This window comes from Phyllopteryx taeniolatus, chromosome 1 (assembly GCF_024500385.1).
Source record: "Phyllopteryx taeniolatus isolate TA_2022b chromosome 1, UOR_Ptae_1.2, whole genome shotgun sequence".
NCBI lineage: Eukaryota > Metazoa > Chordata > Actinopteri > Syngnathiformes > Syngnathidae > Phyllopteryx > Phyllopteryx taeniolatus.
In genome coordinates, this window is record NC_084502.1 from 50,749,637 (window position 1) to 50,773,415 (window position 23,779).

At 41.7% G+C, this 23,779-nt stretch overlaps 1 protein-coding gene across 1 annotated transcript in view; it reads left to right on the top strand.

Moving 5' to 3' along the window:
- The window catches only part of LOC133465348 (ADP-ribosylation factor-like protein 8A), a 36,294-nt gene that overhangs the window by 6,959 nt on the left and 5,556 nt on the right, over positions 1–23,779 (top strand). Inside the window, exons 2-6 of the mRNA XM_061748044.1 lie at positions 4,850–4,930; positions 4,998–5,071; positions 5,159–5,252; positions 14,049–14,116; positions 14,204–14,274. Coding sequence (XP_061604028.1) covers positions 4,850–4,930; positions 4,998–5,071; positions 5,159–5,252; positions 14,049–14,116; positions 14,204–14,274 — 388 coding nt within the window. The remainder of the gene's footprint in view (positions 1–4,849; positions 4,931–4,997; positions 5,072–5,158; positions 5,253–14,048; positions 14,117–14,203; positions 14,275–23,779) is intronic.

The following is a 23,779-nucleotide window of genomic DNA, read 5'->3' on the forward strand; positions in this document are numbered from 1 at the left end:
GGCTAAAAATAAACTAGCTTTTGGATTCAAATATACTGTGCATGATGGCGACGCGGAGTAAATGTCTTTTGCGGAGCGGATCGGCGAATTATGACATTAAAGCCGATCAGCAGATAAGCATAAACTACTAATTATCGGCCGATACAGATAAGGCCGATAAAATCGGTGTAAAGTCTAATAAAAACATTAAAAAGACAGATATTACAGCCATAATACAGTGGGTATGGAAAGTTTTCCGACCCCCTTATTTTTCTTTATATTGCAGCCATTTGTTAAAATCATTTAAATTCATTTTTTTTCGTCATTAATGTACACACAGCACCCCATATTGACAGAAAAAAACGTAATTGTTGAAATTTCTACAGATTTATTAAAAAAGAAAAACTAAAATAATCACACAGCCATAAGTATTCAGATCGTTTGCTGTGACACTCATATATTTAACTTGGGTGCTGTCCATTTGTTCTGATCATCCTTGAGATGGTTCTACACCTTCATTGGAGTCCAGCTGTGTTTGATTATACCGATTGGGCTTGATTAGGTAAGACACACTCCTGTCAATATAAGACCTTACAGCTCAGTGCATGTCAGCGCAAATAAGAATCATGAGGTCAAAGGAACTGGCTGAAGAGCTCAGAGACAGAATTGTGGCAAGGCACAGATCTGGCCAAGGTTACAAACAAAATTCTGCTGCACTTAAGATTCCTAAGAGCACAGTGGCCTCCATAATCCTGAAATGGAAGACATTTGAGACGATCAGAACCCTTCCTAGAGTTAGCTGTCCGGCCAAACTGAGCAATTGGGGGAGAAGAGCCTTGGTGAGAGAGTTAAAGAAGAACCCAAAGATCACTCTGGCCCAAAACTTGCATGGTAGGTTAATTGAAGTCTCTAAATTGCCCGTTGGTGTGAATGTGAGTGCGAATGGTTGGTTGTTTCTATGTGCCGTGCGATTGGCTAGCGACCAGTTCAGGGTGTACCCTGCCTCGCCCAGAATCAGCTGGGATAGGCACCAGCACACCTGCGACCCTGGTGAGGATAAGCGGTATGGAAAATGGATTTTAAAAAAACAAAGAAAGTGCAAGGAGTTTCCAGGGTAAGCAGTATTTCTTCTAAAGTTTACTGCAAACTAAGAAAAATAGATCTCTAAACTTTTATCAAGTAAATAATAGAGAGTTCGAGCTGTCACTTCCACCCCCTCTGCACCTGTCAATCACTGGCTCTTTGAGGTACAGATGTAGCTCATCCTCAACGCAGCTACTGGCCAGCAGGTCACCAGTGTGAGCTGAAAGACTCATCAACACAACTGCGGAAGGATGCATGTTCTCTCATTGCCTATTGTGGGTGTTTCTGTCATTCTCGTGTGTTCGTATGCAGCTGCAGGCTCCTCGTGCAGCAGCAGAAATAGTTAAACGGCAGTTATTTCCCCAAAGTTTTTGATGTGAATGCTTTCCTGTCGCACACGTGCATAATTCTCAAGCCATCCCTCGCAACCGTGTGTGCTTTTCTGCAGTAAAACTCACTGAAGTTTTCTCGCTCTCTCTCTCTCTCTCTCTCTCTCTCTCTCTCTCTCTCTCTCTCTCTCTCTCTCTCTCTCTCTCTCTCTCTCTCTCTCTCTCTCTCACACACACACACACAATTGCTTCTTACTTTGATCACTGACTATTTCGTTATTAATATTATTTGCAACCATGTTTCAAGTGGTTATACCTCTCCCCGGGCCCACTAATATGGTTGACGTGGCAAATAAAAGCTGGAATTCTGAACTTTTGTCTTATATTAATCTTTTGATATGAAACCCAAATGTCTTCAAAAACAAAGGAATTGAGGTTGCCATTCCAATACTTTAAGAGGGGACCGTAGATATGTGGTGGCCACTGGCCAGACACAACCGTGTACTGGCCTCTCTGTAACGCACATATGTGGTGAGCATTTATGCAACAGCGCTGTGGATAATTGTGTATGCCATGAACACTAGATACGCCATCGCGGCGTTATTAGTATTCCCAACTAGTTTCTAGGCAGGATACGTCCTGCTCCAATATTACAGACACGAGCCACTGCACTACGATTGGCTGTTGTATCCCTGTAGAATATGTCCTACTGCTTCTAGACTGGGAAAAGAAGTATGTGATTTAAATGTGGCGCCTTTGTTTCCCACTAACCTAAACCCACCCCAATGGGTAAAGGTTAACCCATCCTAAACCACCTTAAGACTCAAGCCTAGCCCTTAACCTAACCATAACAAACTTCTTTGTTTTTATTTCGCACAAATGTGATACATGTTTGGGATGGTCATCTCGTTACATCTGCGTAGCCTGTCCTTTCCCGCAACGCATGAGCCAATCATGTTGCAGTGGGGCATGTCCTGCCTAGAAACTATGTGAGAATCCTCATAATGTGCCAGCATGCTGTAGTAGCCCAGCTCGCCAACATGCGTACATGGCAGCAATGTTGGGGAGGTTGTTGTTCTTACAGAAGGCAATGCATGGACACTAAAATGAAGTCGTAATTTGCTCATTTCGCCATCGATTTTCATGAGGGATTACTGTTTTGTCAACACCAAAGTGTATGCTATCAATACAGAACATTTGAAAAAAATATATATTTCAAATATATATTTTTACATGTGAAAGGGACTCCCAGTTCCCCTTTCGTAATTGTAAGGCGTTTTACACAACCATATGCAGCACAATGTATAGACATCCTTGGTCTTTTGGTTTTCTTGCCATCCACACACATGGAATGCGCTGACGGCTTGGATCTCTCTAGTAAATGGTAAATGGACTGCACTTATTTAGTGCTTTATCTACACCATCACAGTGCCCAAAGCACTTTACAAAGCCTCACATTCACCCACACACACACAGATTCATACACCAGTGGGTGACTGCTGCCATGCAAGGCGGTGCCAGGCCCACTGGGAGCAAATTAGGGTTCAGTGTCTTGCCCAAGGACACCTCGACATGCGGACAGTCGTAGCCGGGACTCAAACCAGTCTGCACGACCTGCTTTACCTACTGAGCCACAACCGAACTTCCCAACCAATGTAGCTCAGAATGGGTGTGTCGTATCTACCAATACATACTGTATCTGTTCGACTTTACACCGATTTTATCGTCCTGATCAGCTGATAATTAGCATTTTATGCTGATCAGCTTTGATGTCATAATTGCAGATCGATCGGCTCCGCAAAAGACATTTACTCCGTGTTGCCATCATGTACAGTATATTTGCATCCAAAAACTAGTTTCTTTTTAGCCTTGTCGTGTGTCTTTTGACGACGTACTGTAAATATCTGACTGCCAATAAAATTATTTTAAAAAAAACAAAAACATGTCAGCGGTATGGGACAGACAACAAGTCTGAGACAGACAACAAGTAATGCCTGGATCAGACTACAAGACAAATTTGCTCTTTCACAATTGCACAATGCTAGACGACTGTAATAAAATCTTGTATTTCGATACCACCGCATCACGTTTTTTACGATCATTGGGCTTTATTTTGTTAACTCAAATGCGACCGGATACACTTACCGTTACCGTGGCGACGACAACGAGTGGATCGCGCCGACTGTATTATAAGGACAAAATGGGGAAAAACGTGTGGTGGTGGTCACCGGTGCTCAGGACAGGAGAGGACGTTCGTTTCAGGCTTGCTTGAGGTATGTTCAAGTACTTTTAATACGATACGGCTCGCAAGCAGGCAACAAAACGTTATGTAGCCTAGCAAGCGAGTGCTAGCACTAACGCTTGTGTGTAAAAATGCTGCCGTTCTGTCGAATCATGCTCTAAAGTTTCGGTGTAGGTGAAGTAATTTAATTACAATAAGTTAGCACCCATTATTTCTGTCATGTTGTTATGTTGGTTTGACCTGACTGATTAGAATACATGACCTGACTAGAGCAGTGATTTCCAAACTTTATGGAGCCAAGGCATATATTTTACAATTGAAAAGTCTCACGGCACACCAACAAACAAAAATGTCACAAAAAGTGGCTACATTAATCACCGTATGTACTTCATACCATCTAATAGAAGACCATTCATTTGTTCTGTCTATCACTATGCCTCACTGGCATAAATAGATCAAAGATACATTATTTATTGTAAGTATCATTTTTGGAGTAATTAAGTACACAAGTATATACAGTAAATGAACAGGTCATTTAAATCGACACATTGCTCCATCTTGTGATCGGTTATCGTTTTTTTTTAAACTCGCTGATCAGTGATTGGCGCCAAAAATCCTGAGGTGGGTCTTCTCTGTTGAGTGATGTGCAAGTGAACGTATGATTATGTCCTGTAGATAGGCTTTTTTCTGGCTATAGCATTAGCTACTGTGGTTTACAGTGATGGTGTTAGATGAGGCTACCAGCAAGTGTACTTAGAATGTTTTTGAGTACTGTATTTTGTTACAGTTTGTTTAACAAAACGATGTTAAGTGCACCAGCGGCTGTTGTGCTAACTAGCGGGTGGTAGGCTATATTCAATTAGCTTACAATGTTTATCGGAGACATGCAGTTGAATAACTGCACTGTACTGTACAATTTTAAAAATTGCACTGAACCTGCAATGAGTTGTGAATTGTGATATAGCGAGGGACAATTGTACTTTGTTTGGACTTTATTATGCACATATGGCTTTGATTGTAAAATCGTTGGTACATCTTTAAAACAGCAAATGAATGAGGTGTCTTCACAGATCTCTCGGCAAGGCTGGGTCCATGTTTATGATGTCTATTGTAAAGATCGGTCACACACACACACAAATGCACGCACACACGATTCCAATCAATGACTGAATGATAGACTGACACATGAATGCTTTGGATGTTATAATTCTTCTAGTCAGGTCAGTTCAGTGAAGACATGATTCCCACGGTGGGCTTCAACATGAGGAAGATCACCAAGGGCAACGTCACCATCAAGGTGGGTCCTCGCTCTGTCACCATGACAACGTCCTCAATGGAAGTGTAATGTGCGCGTGTGTGTACAGCTGTGGGACATAGGCGGGCAGCCTCGTTTCCGGAGCATGTGGGAGCGTTACTGCCGAGGAGTGAGCGCCATAGTGTAAGCGTTCCTTAATGGTTCACGCTTTCTCCTCCTCTTTATCGTGTGTGTTGTTCTCAGAGAAAAAGGCTTGTATTGTGTTTGCAGATACATGGTGGATGCAGCTGATGCAGAGAAGATTGAAGCCTCCAAGAACGAACTCCACAACCTGCTGGACAAACCACAACTGCAGGGAATTCCTGTGAGTGTGTGACAGAACCTATCATGATGTATCGATGTTTGGACGTGTGCCGTACCTTTTAGCCACTTAGTTTTCCTAATACAGTGGAACCTTGGGTTACAAACTTCATTCGTTCCATGACCCCATTTGTAACCTGAAATGTTCTTAAACCTAGGTAATGTTTCCCATTGAACAGAAATGCAATTAATCCGTTGCAGCCTCAAAATTAAGTTATACTTAGCCTTTTTTATCAGTCTTTGTTTGAAAATAAATATAGTACAATATAGAAATAAGTGAAAACCCACTGTTATAAACAGGGATGTCCCGATCCAACTTTTTCACTTCCAATCTGTTATCGCAGAGTTGAATTTTGGCCGATATCGGTCCGTTCCGATATCAGCAATGATTATACATACTTTATTTATTTAGTAGTATAAAATGTTAGAAAAGGCATGATGAAGTGATATTACTCAGAACAATAATCCGCAAAGTAGGTACGAGAAAAACTGAACGATTTATTGTAAACCAATGGGTAACAAAAAGTAACTTTAAAAATGTCCTACAATTGAATAAAATGTATACAATGAAAGCTTCACGAAAAACTAACCCTAACCAATAAAACCAGTAACAAAATATATATTTAAATTACAACATAACCACTGCTGAACTTAAATGTAAGCATATTCTACATTTAAATAGATTAAATAAAAAAATAAATAAATACAAATTATACTTTTAAAGTGCAAAATAACAAAGTTCAAATAATTTTTTTTTTTTAACTTTCAGTGTATGATGGGAACATCATTTGCTTTCTCTACATGTGCGGCAATACACTTTTGAACTTCTGCACGCAACTGGGGTTTACCGTAATTTCTCGTGTATAATGCGCACCCAATGTATAATACGCACCCCCAAAGTTGACCTAAAAATTATGGAAAACCCTTCAACTTATGTATAATGCATTTTTACAATGCATGATTTTGCTTCTACCCATATGATCAAAACATGAAGTACTATCTGTATTTAGGTAGTTTTTTCAAAGAATTTTTCTGAAGTTAAACACTTTATTTGAACACATACTTTATTTTTATTTACTTGCTCTTATTTTGAAATTTACAGCCCTACTTTAATTTGGTAAATGAGAAAACACACAGTTGTGCTCATATGGGTAATTTTAATTACCCAGGCAGAATTTGTAAGATGGGTACAATTCTTTAAAGAAAACAAAGATTTAAATTTTATTTTGATGGGATTCAAGTTAAACGTTCAAGCATTTCAGAAAAGCATGATCATTTAAACATAACATAACCATAACCAAGATGGGGCCAGGTTCACCTCTTTGTCAACAAGTCTGTGAGAAAATAGTCGAACAGTTTAAGGACAATGTTCCTCAACGTACAATTGCAAGAAATTTAGGGATTTCATCATCTACGGTCCATAATATCATCAAAAGGTTCAGAGAATCTGGAGAAATCACTGCATGTAAGCGGCAAGGCCGAAAACCAACATTGAATGCCCGTGACCTTCGATCCCTCAGGTGGCACTGCATCCAAAACCGACATCAATGTGTAAAGGATATCACCACATGGGCTCAGGAACACTTCAGAAAACCAATGTCAGTAAATACAGTTCGGCGCTACAGCCGTAAGTGCAACTTGACACACTACTATGCAAAGCAAAAGCCATTTATCAACAACTCCCAGAAATGCCGCCGGCTTCTCTGGGCCTGAGCTCATCTAAGATGGAGTGATGCCAAGTGGAAAAGTGTTCTGTGGTCCGACGAGTCCACATTTCAAATTGTTTTTGGAAATTGTGGACGTCGTGTCCTCCGGGCCAAAGAGGAAAAGAACCATCCGGACTGTTATGGATGCAAAGTTCAAAAGCCAGCATCTGTGATGGTATGGGGCTGTGTAAGTGCCAATGGCATGGGTAACTTACACATCTGTGAATGCACCTTTAATGCTGAAAGGTACATACAGGTTTTGAAGAAACATATGCTGCCATTCAAGCAACGTCTTTTTCATGGACGCCCCTGCTTATTTCAGCAAGACAATGCCAAACCACATTCTGCACGTGTTACAACAGTGTGGCTTTGTAGTAAAAGAGTGCGGGTACTAGATTGGCCTGCCTGCAGTCCAAACCTGTCTCCCATTGAAAATGTGTGGCACATTATGAAGCGTAAAATACGTCAACGGAGACTCCGGACAGTTGAACAGCTGAAGCTGTACATAAAGCAAGAATGGGAAAGAATTCCACCTACAAAGCTTCAACAATTAGTGTCATCATTTCCCAAACGTTTATTGAATGTTAAAAGAAAAGGTGATGTAATACAGTGGTAAACATGACCCTGTCCCAGCTTTTTTGGAACGTGTTGCAGCCATAAAATTCTAAGTTGATTATTTGCTAAAAACAAGAGTTTGTCAGTTTGAACATTAAATATCTTGTCTTTGTAGTGTATTCAATTAAATATAGGTTGAACATGATTTTCAAATCATTGTATCTGTTTTGATTTGTTTAACACAACATCCCAACCTCATTGGAATTGGGGTTGTACATATATGCAGTCATATGTACCTCTGTCATATTGAAATGAAATTGTAGGCTACACCTTTTTCATAACCTCGAGGTGGCATGCTAGAATGAAAGGGTACAACATTTTCATAACCTCGAGACGGCGGTGGCATATTGGAATGAAAGTGTACAGCTTTTTCATAACCTAGATGGCGGCATACATTTAAAAAATGTAAAAGTCTTTCATTTTCTCCTATACCTATGTATAATGCGCACTATTGACTTGACTAATTTTTTTGAGGGGAAAAAAATGCATTATACATGAGAAATTACGGTAGTTTTATTGATAATCACTTTTTTTTGCTGTGCACGTCTTGGCCTCTGAGGGCCAGTGTGATGCATGCAATGAGCTACACACAGTAACAAAGAAATAAGAAGTCACGATAAAATATTATCATACCTAGTTTTTCACAGAATTTGAAGAATATATACCAGTGAGTTTTATGTTGCCTGTTGTATGTGGTTATACAGCGCTTGTGTACCAATATTGATTATTTTGAGAGATATGTGTCGTGAGTTCATTGCTAATTTTCGTTAGCTCGTTAATGGTGTTTTTCATTAATTTTGTGTATTAGCTTTGAGCTAGCGATTGCTGTCAACAAAAAGGATGGCTGTGATGCATTTGAACATTCAATAGGTGTAATTCATTTGTTATGTGAGAAAAAAATCTGAAAGTGGGACGTCACATTGTCATTTAAAAGATAAATTGCTCTGGGCCAATTTGTTGCACATTGCTTTTGTTCATTGTCAGTTGATTCATAGTGTATTTTTTTTTGTTAATTGCCCCAGTCACGCTATCACCAGCGAGCGCTTTCTCTTTTTTGTCAGTCAAACAAAGAGCAAAAAACAAGGAATGTATGCAGTTTAAAGTGACTAGTAGTGCGATAATCTGGGATAATGTTGATTGTGAGAATGTTGCATATACTCACTCCTCAGTCAGTGTGCAAGTGGTGCATATGGTACTCTGGCATGAGTGGTCAGTATTGGTCAACAACAGATATGCAAATAGTGCAGCGTGGCGAGATTACGACAGTGAGTGCACGAGTAATGTATAATTGGCCCGACAGAAATGTGACAACAAACTCAAGACAAAATTGGCAGCATGTTGCAATGGAATTGTAGGTTAGCTGTTTAAGAAGTTGATGGCAAGCGGGAAGAAGCTGTTGGAATGTCTGCTTGTTTTAGTTTATATTGTTTGGTAGCGCCTACCTGAGGGAAGGAGCTGGAAGAGCTGGTGACCAGGATGTGGAGGGTCCAAGAGGATTTTGCACGCTCTTGTCTTAGTTCTGGCAGCGTGCAAGTCCTCAAGGGTGGGTAGGGGGGTACCGAGTTTTTATTCTCCGTTGCTGTCGGAGTTTGCCCTTTTTTGTAGCAGCACCAAACCAGACTGTGATGGAAGAACACAGGACTGATTCGATGACCGCTGTGTAGACCTGCCTCAACAGCTCCTGTGGCAGGCCGTGTTTCCTCAGAAGCTGCAGGAAGTACATCCTTTGCTGGGCCTTTTTGAGGGCGGAGTTGATGTTGATCGCCCACTTCAGGTCCTGAAGTGACTGCAATTCAAGGAACTTGAAGGTCTCGACGGTTGATACAAGGCAGTTGGAAAGCGTGAGGGGCAGCTGTGGCGAAGGATGCCGCCTGAAGTCGACGATCATTTCTACAGTCTTGAGCATGTTCAGCTCCAGGTTGTGTCGGCCGCACCACAGCTCCAGCTGCTCCACTTCCTGTCGATATGCAGACTCGTCACCGTCTTTGATTAGGCCGATGACAGTGGTGTCATCTGCAAACTTCAGTTTTACAGCCGGGTGCGTTGCGATGCAGTCGTTCGTGTAGAGAGAGAAGAGCAGCGGAGCGAGGACACAACTTTGTCTCTACGAGCTTGGCACACCTGTTTTGGGGTCTTTTTTCCCATTCTTCTCTGCAGATCCTCTCAATGTCAGTCAGGGTGGATGGGCAACGTCATTGGACAGACATTTTTAGGTCCTTCCAGAGATGTTCGATTGGATTCAAGTGCAGGCTCTGGCTGGGCCACTCAATGACATTCACAGGCTGGTCCTGAACCCACTCCTTTGTCATCTTGGCTGTGTGATTTGGGTCATTGTCGTGTTGGAAGGTGAATCGACACCCTCGTCTGAGTTCCAGAACTCTGAAGCAAGTTCTCTTGAAGAATTTCTCTATATTTGGCAGCTGTCATCTTACCCTCTATGCGGACTAGTCGCTCAGTTCCTGCAGCAAAAAAACATCCCGCAGCATGATGCTGCCACCACAATGCTTCACAGTAAGGATGGTGTTAGCAAGGTAATGAGCAGTGCCTCTTCTTCACCAGATATGACGCTTGCAATTCAGGCCAAAACGTTCTATTTTGGTTTCATCAGACCAGAGAATTTTGTTTCTGAAGGTCTGAGAATCCTTAAGGTACCTTTTGGCAAACTCCAAGCGGGCTGCCGTGTGCCTTTTAGTGAGAAGTGGCTTCCGTCTGGCCACTCCACCATAAAGGCCTGATTGCGTTAGCAATGGTTGACCTTCTGGATAGTTTGCCTATCTCCGCAAGGGAAGGCTGCAGCTATGCCTTGATCATAGAGTTGTTCACCTCTCTGACCAAGGCCCTTCTTCCCTGGTTACTCAACTTGGTCGGACGGCCAGATCTGGGAAGGGTGATGGTGGTTCCAAACTTCTTCCATTTCCAAATAATCAAGACCACAGTGCTTTTTGGGACCTTCAATGCTGCTGAAATTCTTTTGTATCCTTCCCCAGTTTTGTGCCTTGACACAATCCAGTATCCGAGGTCTGCAGACAATTTCTTAGACTTCATTGCTTGGTTTCTGCTGTGATATGCACTGCCAACAATGAGACCTCATATAGACGGGTGTGTGCCATTCCAAATGATGTTCAATCAACTGAATTTACCACAGGTGGACTCCATTCGAGTTGGAGAAGCATCTCAAGTATGATCAGTGGAAATCAGATGCACCTGAGCTTAAGTTTGAGTGTCATAGTGTCATTTTTCTGATGAAAACTATACTGAAATGTGGAAAACGTGAAGAAGTGTAAATACTTTCTGGTGGCACTGTATATGTACCCTGTCATTTACTGTCGCAGAGCTGCCAAATGTTACGAAACTTACGTATTTTGTTACGGAAATCACAGAACGCTGACTCATTCTGACCATAGCACTGATTGTTTTGGATATTGGGGGGATAAAAATCCAACGTCCGACATTTGCGGCCAGTACTCCATTGTGTCAGGCCACTATGATGAAAATTTCATAAATGAATTAAATGAAATAAACACTGGCGGCACGGTGGCCGACTGGTTAGAGCGTCAGCCTCACAGTTCTGAGGTGCGGGGTTCAATCCCCGTCCCCGCCTGTGTGGAGTTTGCATGTTCTCCCCGTGCCTGCGTGGGTTTTCTCCGGGCACTCCGGTTTCCTCCCACATCCCAAAAACATGCATTAATTGGAGACTCTAAATTGCCCGTAGGCATGACTGTGAGTGCGAATGGTTGTTTGTTTCTATGTGCCCTGCGATTGGCTGGCAACCAGTTCAGGGTGTACCCCGCCTCCTGCCCGATGACAGCTGGGATAGGCTCCAGCACGCCCGCGACCCTAGCGAGGAGAAGCGGCTCAGAAAATGGATGGATGGATGGAAATAAACACTATACTACTTTATATATATAAAAAAAAAAAGAGGGGGTGTGGCTGCTTGGGGCATGCTATTTTATTATGCCTCCCTAACCACCGGCTGGCAAGTTGTAGAGGTAAAAGTTCTCTTTGCGTCTGGTGTCAACGCATTGTAAGTTACTAATCATCGCTTCTATGGTAGTGAATAAACTACGCTTTTTACCATGCATCTTACACGTATCGTTTTTGTTATCACGGAGGGCGAGGAGTTGGTAGGAAAAACGGAAAACCATGATGCTAATTAATAAGCTATCGTGTCATGAAGTTGCAACGCACCTAAATAAGTGATTGGGTGATTCAAATACACTTGTCACATTGGTCTGGCGGGAACTGTGTTGTAGCAGAGAGTAACCAAGTTTGAACAGCAAAATTACAAGCCAATGAATACACGAGAGATATAAGTGTAAAATAATTAGAGCTATAAGTGTAAAATAATTCACGGCTTCACAAGATGCCCACTGAACCAGAAATGAATTGTCACTGGAGATGTCATCTGAGAACGGGGTCAGGTTAAAAGTATATTATTATTAATAATAAATATTGGTAATATAAGATAGCCTTTATTAGTCCCTCAATGGAGAAATTTTCATTATTTCAGTAGCAATAGTGGATGTAGGAAATGTAAACATGCACGAAAAGACATCTATACAAGTACATTCACAAAATAAAGATCTAAACTATTGTCAATGCATAAACTATCCAATTCAATCCATGAGCAGTATTATTTATTTTTTTGCAAAGTGCTGAGTTTTCATTGATTTATGAGAGCTTATTAAATCTGATTTAATCGACCAAAGTTGAAATTGGTAAAGATGAATCAATCCATAGACACAGATATTTTTGACGAGGGCATGTCAAAATCTCATACTTTGATTCTGGCTGCAACTATGTCCGCCATTACAGGGTTGATGCAATGAAATCTTACATCCATCTTCCATACCGCTTATCCTCACTAGGGTCGCGCGCGCGTGCGTGCGTGCGTGCGTCTCTCTCTCTCTCTCTCGCTCGCTCTCCCTACACTCGCTCGACTCCCGGCTTCTGCTGTGCAGGAAGGCTGTGTGTCTCATCAGCGGTCCAAAAACCTTTGTTTTACATCTTTTACAAAAAAATAACAAACAAACACACAGTAACAACATTTGCACCCCACATTACATTACAGTTCTTCTTTAAATAATGTTTTGCATGCTGATCGATCTGCTCCGAGTGATTCCTCCACATCAAATGATCCTGTCTTCTACAGGCGTATCTCTTGTCCACGGCTTTAAATTGCCGTTAGCCCGCATGGCGGTTGTGTTTTCCATCGCATGCTTGAAGGAGGCTTTGGTTGTTTCAAATACACGTGTGATTCTCTTTGTTTTATAGTTAGTTTTGAAGTAATCTCAAACTGGTAGTGGCAATGTACAGCTTGAAGTGTCTTTTTTTTTAAAGAATGTTTACTAATTATATCAGCCAAAGTGGTGCTTGTTGTCAAGTCAGTGGAGACCCCTGCTGCCATACAGCACTCGTTTCTCAAGTTTGGGCTCGCGAGTCATAGCAAAAACTCGGCCAATGGACGGCTCGTATCTCGAAAAACCCATAAGACGAGTCACTCGTATCTCGAGGTACGACTGTATACTGTAATAACCTTCCCGAGTTAATGTTCTTGACAAAATATGGAAATTTGGACAAACTGTTCTGGAAGTGAATTTCTATAGGTTGGCAGCTCTGCTGTCGACCAGTCAAGGGTGGACTCTGCCTCTTTCCCAAAGTCAGCTGGGCTTGATTTCAGCTCACCCTGTGATAGGGACCAAGCCCTGGTGCGAATACAGAATATCCATCCATCCATTTTCTGAGCCGCTTCTCCTCACTAGGGTCGCGGGCGCGCTGGAGCCTATCCCAGCTATCATCAGGCAGGAGGTGGGATACACCCTGAACTGGTTGCCAGCCAATTGCAGGGCACATACAAACAAACACAGCTGAAATCTAGCCCAGCTGACTTTGGGAAAGAGGCAGAGTCCACCCTTGACTGGTCGACAGCAGAGCTGCCAACCTATAGAAATTCACTTCCAGAACAGTTTGTCCAAATTTCCATATTTTGTCAAGAACATTAACGCGGGAAGGTTATTGCAGTATACAGTCGTACCTCAAGATAACAACCATTTGCACTCACATTCACACCTACGGGCAATTTAGAGTCTCCAATTCATGCATGTTTTGGGGATGTGGGAGGAAACCGGAGTGCCCAGAGAAAACCCACGCAGGCACGGGGAGAACATGCAAACTCCACACAGGCGGGGCCGGGGATTGAACCCGGGTCCTCAGAACTGTGAGGCTGACGCTCTAACCAGTTGGCCGCCGAATACAGAATAAAGATACCACAAGACGGAGGCAAAGCAATACAGAGCACAAAAAAAGCGAATAGATTAGTTTTTCAACAAATAACAGAGGATAGGTTCCAAATAAAATCTGTTTGGTAAACTATGAATATGCGGAGGAACGCCGTTCCCCATCATTTCTAGAAAGCATGTGCTGCCCATCATGATGACTGTGAAGTAATGGACAGCTGTCACATGGTGTCATGTCTTCAGGTTCTGGTTCTGGGCAACAAGCGGGATCTGCCAGGAGCTCTGGACGAGAAGGAGCTCATCGAGAGGATGTAAGAACACCATGAACCGTATGAACGCCAAGCCCCACCCTGGATGCCAACAGTTTCTTGATTGTGGTTTGTGTATGTGTTCTCTAGGAACTTGTCGGCCATCCAGGACAGAGAGATCTGCTGCTACTCCATTTCCTGCAAGGAGAAGGACAACATTGGTAACACACAAACAATGTCCTAATTTCTCACACTGCCAGGACTCACATTCAGTGCCATTGGTTGGAAAAAAAGTATTTGCCCCCTTCTCAAATTCTTGTTTTTGCAGAATTTCTTCACTTTAATGCTTAACATCAAACAAATGTATCAAAGATAACCCAATTAAGCATAAAGTTCTGTTTTTGAATGGTGATTTTATTTATTAAAGAAAAAAATATTCAAAGCTACCTGGACCTATGTGAAAAGGTAATTGCCCCCCTTAAATCATGAATTAACTATGGCAGTCACATTCTTTGGTTCATTTTCACTGACCACATGTAAGACTGATTACCTCCAGACCTGTTCAATCAAGAAATCACTTTAATAGAACCTGCCTGACAAAATGAAATGCCAAAAAGATCTCAAAAAGCTGCAACAAAATGCCACAATCCAAAGAAGGTTAAGAACAGATGATAAATAAATTGATATCAATAGGTCAGGAAAGGGTTACAAATCTATTTCTAAAGCTTTACGACTCCAACGAACCGCCATGAGCGCTATTATCCCCAAATGGAGAAAACATAGAACAGAGGTGAACCTTCCTAGGAGTGGCCGGCCTCCAAAATTTACTCCGAGCACAGTGACGACTCATCCAAGAGGTCACAAAGAATCCCATGACAACATCTATAGAACTGCAGGCCTCCCTTGCCTCAGTTAAAAGTGTAAATGTGAAGTAATGCCAGATAATGGTCATTTTTGTTAGATGTGATTCCTTATGTATTTATATATTGATATCTGTTAGAAACATCACTGAAAAAATCCCATTTACCGTAATTTTTCATGTATAATGCGTAATTTTTTCCCCCAAAAAATCTTCAAAAGTCAGTAGTGTGCATAATGCGTAGCTATAGTAAAAGTTAGAAAATTATTTCACAGTGAATTGAGGTATATTACTAGATATATATTTTAAAATAAGACACACATTAGTTTTAATATAAAATGATCCTATACGTTTGCATTCTTTTGAGGTATACATTAATACATTTAATATCATGGCTGCGATGCACCCTAATATTTACTTTTGACATTTTGGCTTTATAGGGCTTTTATTTTCCCCTTCCACGTGCATATTGACACGTGACCAGTCTTGCATACTGCAAAAACAACTAGAGAGGTAATGTGTCTGGAGGCAAAAAACAAAAAAAACTGTAACGATGGCAGCACTGTCAAAACATGGCTGCTTTTTATCCTAGGATGTCCCAGCATGCGTAGTATTGTTGTATATCGTTTTTAAAATGCTGTTTTATGTCATTCCCTTAAATAGTTAGACCTTGTGTGTATTTACCCCCCCCCCCCCCCACATCTTGTCTTCATTTTTTTTTGTTGCACCAGGATTGAAAGTTTGCCTCCAGACACATTACCTGTCTTGTTTTCACTGCCATTGTACAAGACTGCTCACGTGACAATGAGCATATTGAAAGGGAAAATAATACCCTATGAAACCGCAATGTCAAAACCAAACACTATTGCGCACCACAGTGTTGAACACATTATTAAAAGCAAGTACATCCCAAAATAAATGATATAACTGCTTAGAATTGACGAAATCACCACTAACTTTTACAACATGTAACCAAATGAATGGATAGAAAGTCATGGTTGTGTGTTTTACATGGGTAGAAGACTTTTCTTGATTTTTGGGGTCAACTTTGGGGGTGCGCATTATTATCAAGAGCATATTTCAGATAAGAAATTATGACAGTTTAATTTTGAATTATTTGATGACTTTTCCAAAGTTGACGGGAAATTTCAATTCAAACATGTAAATTCAAGGAAGAAGAAAAAAAAAAAACCTTAACATTGGGCTAAAACTTAACCGTAGCAACTAAACGTCACAATGAATTGGGACAAAATTCACATAAACGTCTCACAGTATCACAAACACTAACCTTGTGCCTCATCAATGGGTAGGGAAAGAATCCAGCGTTTTGTAACATTTAGTTCCATCCGTTACATTTTTTTTTTTTTTAAACTACTTTTCTTGCCAAAATGCTGAGTTCCAGTGCGTACCCTTCAAAATAAACGGCTACAAGCTTAAAACAGGAATTCAAGTTAAAACTTGCACATATACACCATTTGACGTGATGAAACAGTCCCAAATAACTATTTTAACAATGCTATATATAACTTTTAGCTGAAACATTAATTCATGAATATTACGTCAATTGGGTTAGTTCCAATCATGTTGTCTTTAGTTCATAGGTTTGATATTGATAGTGGTTATAAAGAACCTCGAGTCAAATGTTCATTTTAGTCTATGCTGCGGGATGCTAAGAAAATGGATGATCATAATTTGGACAACTTTTATTTAAACCATGCAAACTTTTTTTGAACCAGCCCCCAAAAAGAATTGGAATCGAGAATCGTTTGGAACCGGAATCGAAATAAGGAACTGGAATCGGAACCGGAATCGCTCAAATTAAATTCATTTGTTGTGGCAATTCTCAGAACACATCAGAGATGTTCATCACTCAGCTGGGATCCATAGAATGTTTTGTTGGTGTTCATCACACTAAAAGTCTGTTCACACACACATGTAGAGCCAAACACCATCAGCATCCTCTGTGCCATCTTCCGGATTTTGGGAAATGTGTCTGCGCTTAATGAAGCATAAAACACATCCAGTTTAACTTCTCTTTTAAGAAGTATCACATTGAAGATCAATCAGTTCCATCTGCAGCTGCCGTGGCGCTGTTTCAGGGTCTTGTGTGACTGAATCTTGGATGGCAGTTTTTCAGATAAAGGTGTTTTGCTGAGCCTGCAAGCTTGATTTTAACCGCTGAGCCGTAGCCATCAATGGTTTCTCAACAAATTAGACATACATTTTTTTTTTTGCTTTTTTGAACAATTGTGCAAAAAGATGCAGAGTCCTCTAGCACTTAGATCAGTTCGAATGACTAATATTGTAATAGTCCGGTGCAATGACCATTGTGCAAAGGGTGCCGAGACTTCAAGGAGTGTATGCAGTTTAAAATGAGAAGTAGTGCAATAATCTGGGACAATGTTGATTGTGCAAATGTTGCAGATACTCCTCAGTCAGTGTGCAAATGGAGCAGATGCTACTCTGGCATGAGTGGCCAGTATTGGTCAACAACAGATATGCAAATAGTGCAGCGTGGCAAGACTACTACAGTGAGTGCACGAGTAACATATAATTGGCCCCACAGAAATGACAAAAAATTGCCAGCATGTTGTAATGGAATTGTAGGTTAGGTGTTTAAGAAGTTGATTGCAAGAGGGAAGAAGCTGTTGGAAATGTCTGCTAGTTCTAGTTTGCATTGATCGATAGCGCCTACCTGAGGGAAAGAGCTGGAAGAGCTGGTGACCGGGATGTGGAGGGTCTGAGAGGATTTTGCGCGCTCTTGTCTTAGTTCTGGCAGCGTGCCAGTCCTCAAGGGTCGGTAGAGGGGTACCGACAATCCTTTCAGCAGTTTTGATTGTCCGTTGCAGTCAGAGTTTGTCCTTTTTTGAGAATTATTATTTGGCCCACTCATGGTTGAAGAAGTGTTCAGAGCAGTAGCAGAGTAAAAACAGAACAGCCAAAGTCAAGTCAATGTATCACTGTACCTACTGCGCTACCTGGTGGAACCACTGGGCATTACAAGACAACCTGGTGGAACCACTGGGCAGTACAGCATAACCTGGTGGAACAACTCGGCATTTCAGGACAAGGTCAAATTAATGTAGTCATGATTTTGATATGATTTGGACGATTCTGTACCAATCTTTGGCGAGCCGGATTGAAATGATCAACGGGCCGGATGTGCCCCGCGGGCCGAAGTTTGCCCACACATGGTATAGACCGCCCTGGCTTGTCAGTCACAATGTCACTGGTCGTCATAAACATACCTGCCGTGACAGTCTTCTCAGGTGACATAATAAAGTGCATAGAAGCCTTCTCCACATGGACGAATTTGACCCATTGGTGCTTCAAATCACACGCAAACTAAAAGTCAAAGATCCCAATAAGGAGGCATGGCCACAAATGTAGCTTGATTCGAACTCAGGTTCCCAACGTATCATTCTTTAATATGGGTGAGAGACTTACTGTTGCGTGTGATCACATTCCCACAAATCACTCCTGTCAGCTGGGTCTCAATTTCTGCTTTCAATTAACATGAAACATAAACATTTAAAGTAACAAGCAAGACTTCTCAGACAATACCATTGACCTTGACCCAGAAGTGGATGTCCACTCCCACATACACACCACACAAAAACTGAACACAATACTCAGTGGTTGAATTCAGCGCCTTCGTGTTTCTACCTGATTAGCAGATCTAAATCTGTATTTTGAGAGTTATGAAACTTGTATAGCCACCTGAGGCCTTCTTTAACGCAACTAACATCAAACCATCGTTCCGGTTTGGGCAACCAGTTGACTCATACACTAAACCACGGAACTTGAATTTGAAATCTGCTAGGTTTGACATAAATATTACAATCATCACACTTGGTCTTACTCCTCGATAAATCGATAATCCCGCTAGGTTGACAATTTAGAAATATCTCTGACTAATAATGTTTCACTTTTATCACTACCCAAGTTTAAAAGAGACAGCTTGATTAGACGTCACTCACTTAACCGCACATCCATCCATTTTCTGTACCGCTTATCCTCACAAGGGTCGCGGGCGTGCTGGAGCCTATCCCAGCTATCTTCAGGCGAGAGGCGGGGTACACCCTGAACTGGTTGCCAGCCAATTGCAGGGCACATATAAACAACCATTCACACTCGTATTCACACCTACGGGCAATTTAGAGTCTTCAACTAACCTACCGTGCATGTTTTTGGAATGTGGAAGGAAACCGGAGAACCCGGAGAAAACCCACGCAGGCACGGGGAGAATATGCAAACTTTACATAGGCGAAATTCATGCATGAATTGGAGATTCTAAATTGCCCATAGGTGTGAGTGCGAATGATTGTTTGTTTGTATGTGCCCTGCAATTGGCTGGCAACCAGTTCAGGGTGTACCCCGCCTCCTGCCTGATGATAGCTGGGATAGGCTCCAGCATGCCCGCGACCCTATTGAGGAGAAGCGGCTCAGAAAATGGATGGATGAATTAATGACAATTTCTGAGGAGTTTTTGGCCATGGAATCCCTGAAGGGAAAAACGCGAGGAGAGGATTTGTATGACAGCGTGTCGGGTATCATCAAGAGGCACAAGCTACCTTGGATTACGCTTGCCAACATTACCACAGATGGATTGCCAAATTAGTCACTGATGGTGTAGTGGTGCACTCGCCTAACTTTGGTGCGGGCAGTGAGGGTTCAGTTCCCACTCAGTGACGGTTTGAATGTGGGTGCGAATAGTTGTCCGTGTCTATATGTGCCCTGCGACTGAATGGCGACTAGTTCAGCGTCTAGTCCGCCTTTTGCTCGAAGTCAGCTGGGATAAGCTCCAGCGCCCCGCGACCCTGAACTGGCTAAGCGGTGTTGAGAATGGATGGACAGATGGATTGCCAAATCTGACTGGAAAGAACATCAGGTTGCTAAAAGAGGACAACTCTGAGCAGGAGGTAATTTTCCTACACTGCATAATCTACCAGGAAGCACTTTGTAAATATGTAGTGCAGCTTCACCATGGAGTACAGCCAGTTATAAAAATCCTTAACTTTATTCGTGCGACGGCATTTCGGCATCGTCAGTTTATTAAGTTTCTCGAAGAAACTGATGCTGATCACCAGACTTGATTTACCACTCAAATGTCCGCTGGTTAAGTTCGGGGAAAGTGTGCCATCGAGTGTGGGAGCCTATCCCAGACCCTGAAACAGTGCCACAGGAGATGCACATGGAACTGATTGATCGCCAATGTGATACTGTCTTAAAAGAGAAGTTCAACTCTCAAACTGGATGAGTTTTATGCTTCATTAAGCGCAGACACATTTCCAAAAATCCGGAAGATGGCACAGATGATGCTGATGGTGTTTGGCTCTACCTGTGTGTGTGAACAGACTTTTAGTGTGATGAACACCAACAAAAGATCCTACAGATCCCAGCTGAGTGATGAGTACCTCAGATGTGTTCTGAGAATTGCCACAACAAAACCAACACCAGACATTGATGCACTGGCAAAAAAAAGGTGATTAACAAAACAACACTGTTCCCATTAAAAGTAAATAAGTATTAACAAACACTACAATGCCCTTTTTTTTGTTTTGTTTATTTTTTATATGTAAGCATCTGGTCCTTTATTTCTGTCCTTCAAGGGCAGGTGACCTGTTTAATACCAATTACCAAATTATCTCAAGTGTGTCCCCCACCAGATTCTGACCAGCCACCGATCACCAACCAACTCCGACATCAGCCAAACAGCGTCCTCGATTGCTTCTAGCAGTGTCCATTTTGTCCCCCAATGAAACAGACTTTCATCACATTATTATGAACGACTTAGTAAATGTTGATTCATATGTTAATTCTGCTCTCTTCTGGTCATCTGTCTACTGTCGTCTCCTCAAAGGCCTTGGATTTGCTCATATTGTGCAATGAAAGACACTTTCTTTCATACAGACACAGTCATGTTGAAGAGTCTCTCTGATTTGTTCATGACAAAATATCAACACAGTCAGGCCCCTCTTCCTGGCCGCACAGCGCTGCTTAGTCTCGGTCAATTTCGAGGGTGTTCTACCCTGGCATGACCATGACGAAAAAGGCGAATGACTGGCTGCTGTAACAAAATATGAGATGGGACACACTGGGTTTTCAATTGTCAATAAAGTCAAGTTAGCACTAACGTGACCTCCCGTAGCCACCTGTTCAGCAAAGGGTGTTTCTGTCTCGTCCATACATTCTGAGTTCTTCCTTACATCCGATTACCAACCTCGTTCAAACAAAACCCCCAATGTTAAGGTATAGTTAACCTTTGTTCTTAACCTTCTACTTACGGTCATAAATGTTCTGCAACCATTCTGACCTCAATCTCTTCCGATCAACCATCTGCTCCCCCTATCGTAAACTCGCAAGTCGTAAATTTGTCCCCCCAGCTGGGACCCCTGCGTCCTGTCGTAAGCATTTACTATGCTCATTTCCCTGCTAATTTAGGGGCTCTGTGACAAAGAAGTACTTCTCCTCAGGTTCTCCTGTCTACTATGAACTCAAGAGTAGTATTAACTAGTACCTATTAATTAATATACTGTGCTCTATTACCTTTCTTAATGTATTATTACTTCATGCCATTCATGATTAACGCCTTCAATGAGCCTCCCCATCCACTATTGTTCTACTCTTCTAAATCACTCCGGCTTAGATTTAACCAGCCTCTCTTCAATGTTTATTACCTTCAAGCCTCTGTTGTCCTACTTTACCTCTGAACTCCCTTAAAAATGACTGTGCCTGCCAAAAATCCTTTTTTTTTTTTTTTTTTTTTTTTTTTTACTTAGATTGTACTACCTTCACTTTGTGCAACAGAATACCTCCCTCTTATTTTACAATTCGCTCTCCCATCAACTGTTCAAATTGGTTGTAACAAGGAACTGAGTCTATACATCTGCGATTAAAGTATTCTCCAAATGGATCCTTGAACCAGAATCCAAAGACTACTGGAATAATGTTCACGCAAGATAGAATACAAAGGTACAATGTTGCCAGTGCAAATGCTGCTGTCTGTCTCATCACTTGGTCACCGAGAACCGATTGGAACCCGGACTAACATTGCGTTTCTCCCGGAATTGTTCAAATTGAAATGTCTGTTCCCAATGTTGAGACCTACAGTCCGCTGACCCCGAAGAAGAGAGTGGCGAAAACATCCGAAGAAGCACACACACAAAAACGTGCTTGTGCCCAATGGCGGCGGCAGACAAAAATGTCTTAACTTGGTTTAAAATGACCAGTTGCCTCAGTGCAACACTTGGAATAAGATTATATTGTGCAAAGGAGGCTTTCATGATGTGTAGAAGTCTGACACTCTCGCTCCATCCGCGCCTCAGCCTACACGGCGTGGACTTCAGTCAAGTCAAATTGGGTGAGTGAAACTATAAATTGCGTCTATGCCAACATTGAGGCAGCTAACAAGATAAACAGTTGATTGCAGATTAACATTGAGCTAAAACCTCAAGGGTCAAACTAGCAACTTTACATCACAATGAATTGGGACAAAATTTACAACGTAGTCTCGCAGTATTACAAACACTAACGTTGGGCCTCAGTGGTGGGAAGGTAAAGGAATAAACGTTTTATAGGCGTTGGTTCCTGTTATTAGTCTTCTTCCTACCTTCTTGGTCTACTCTCGTTTGCAAACCTCACTGGTGCCGTGTGAAGTTACTTTTTGTGCCAAAATTCTGAGTTCCGGGTGTACCCTTCAAGTTAAAAGGCCACAAGCTTAAACAGGAAGTCAAGTTAAATTTGCACATATAACTAGACTTTACACCGATCTGATCGGTATCGGCCGATAATTAGCATTTTATACTGATCGGCCAATCAGGTTTACGTCTTTTGACATAGTACTGTAAATATCTGACAACCAATAAAGTTATTTTTTTAAAAACGTCGGTGGTGTGGGACAGACAACACGTCTGAGACAGACAACATGTAATGGGTGGATCAGACTACAAGACAAATTTGGTCTTTCACGATTGCACAGTCAGACTACTGCAACCTTTATGGAGCTAAGACACATATTTTACAATTGGAAAATGTCACAAAAAGTGGATTCATTAATTACTGTATGAACTTCCTGCCATCTAATAGAAGACCATTCATTTGTTCTGTCTGTCACTATGCCTCACTGGCATAAATAGATGAAGATACATTATTTTTTGTAAATATAATTTTCTGAACAATTAAGTGCACATGTATATACAATAAATTAACAAGTCATTTAAATAGACACATTGCTCCATCTTGTGATCGGATCGGTGATCAGTTATCATTTTTTTAAACTCGCTGAACGGTGATCGGCCCCAAAAATCCTGATCATGTAAAGCCTAAGAACAAGTACTCCAGATCATTTCCCCTGTACATAATGCAAATTAGGCGCCATCTCATGGTGTTGGTGGTCACTGCAATCACCATAAATCCTTCTCTTCTCCTCTCACGTGTTTTCCTTTTTCCTTCCTAAATCCCCGGAAAGTCGCTATGTTAGAACAAGAAGAAGAATCACCTTTTATTGTCATGAACATGCATGCATGCACACGAAATTTGTTCTCTGCATTTAACCCATCACAGTGAACACATACACATGTTAGTTGAACACACTGGAGCAGGGGGCAGCTGAAGCAAATGTGCCCCTATGTCTCCTACTTTAATTAGCGACACTGGAAATATTGCTAGCTAACGAGCAAAACAACTTGAAATCCCCTCCTGACATGTCCCTCCATTTTATGAGAATGGAAAGAAATTAATTTACTGTACTAATTTATTATTTTATTTCTGCTTACTGTATTTTCACGACCATAAGGTGCACCGCATTAAAAGGCGCAGTCTCAGTTACGGGGTCTATTTCTGTATTTAACACACAAGGCGCACCG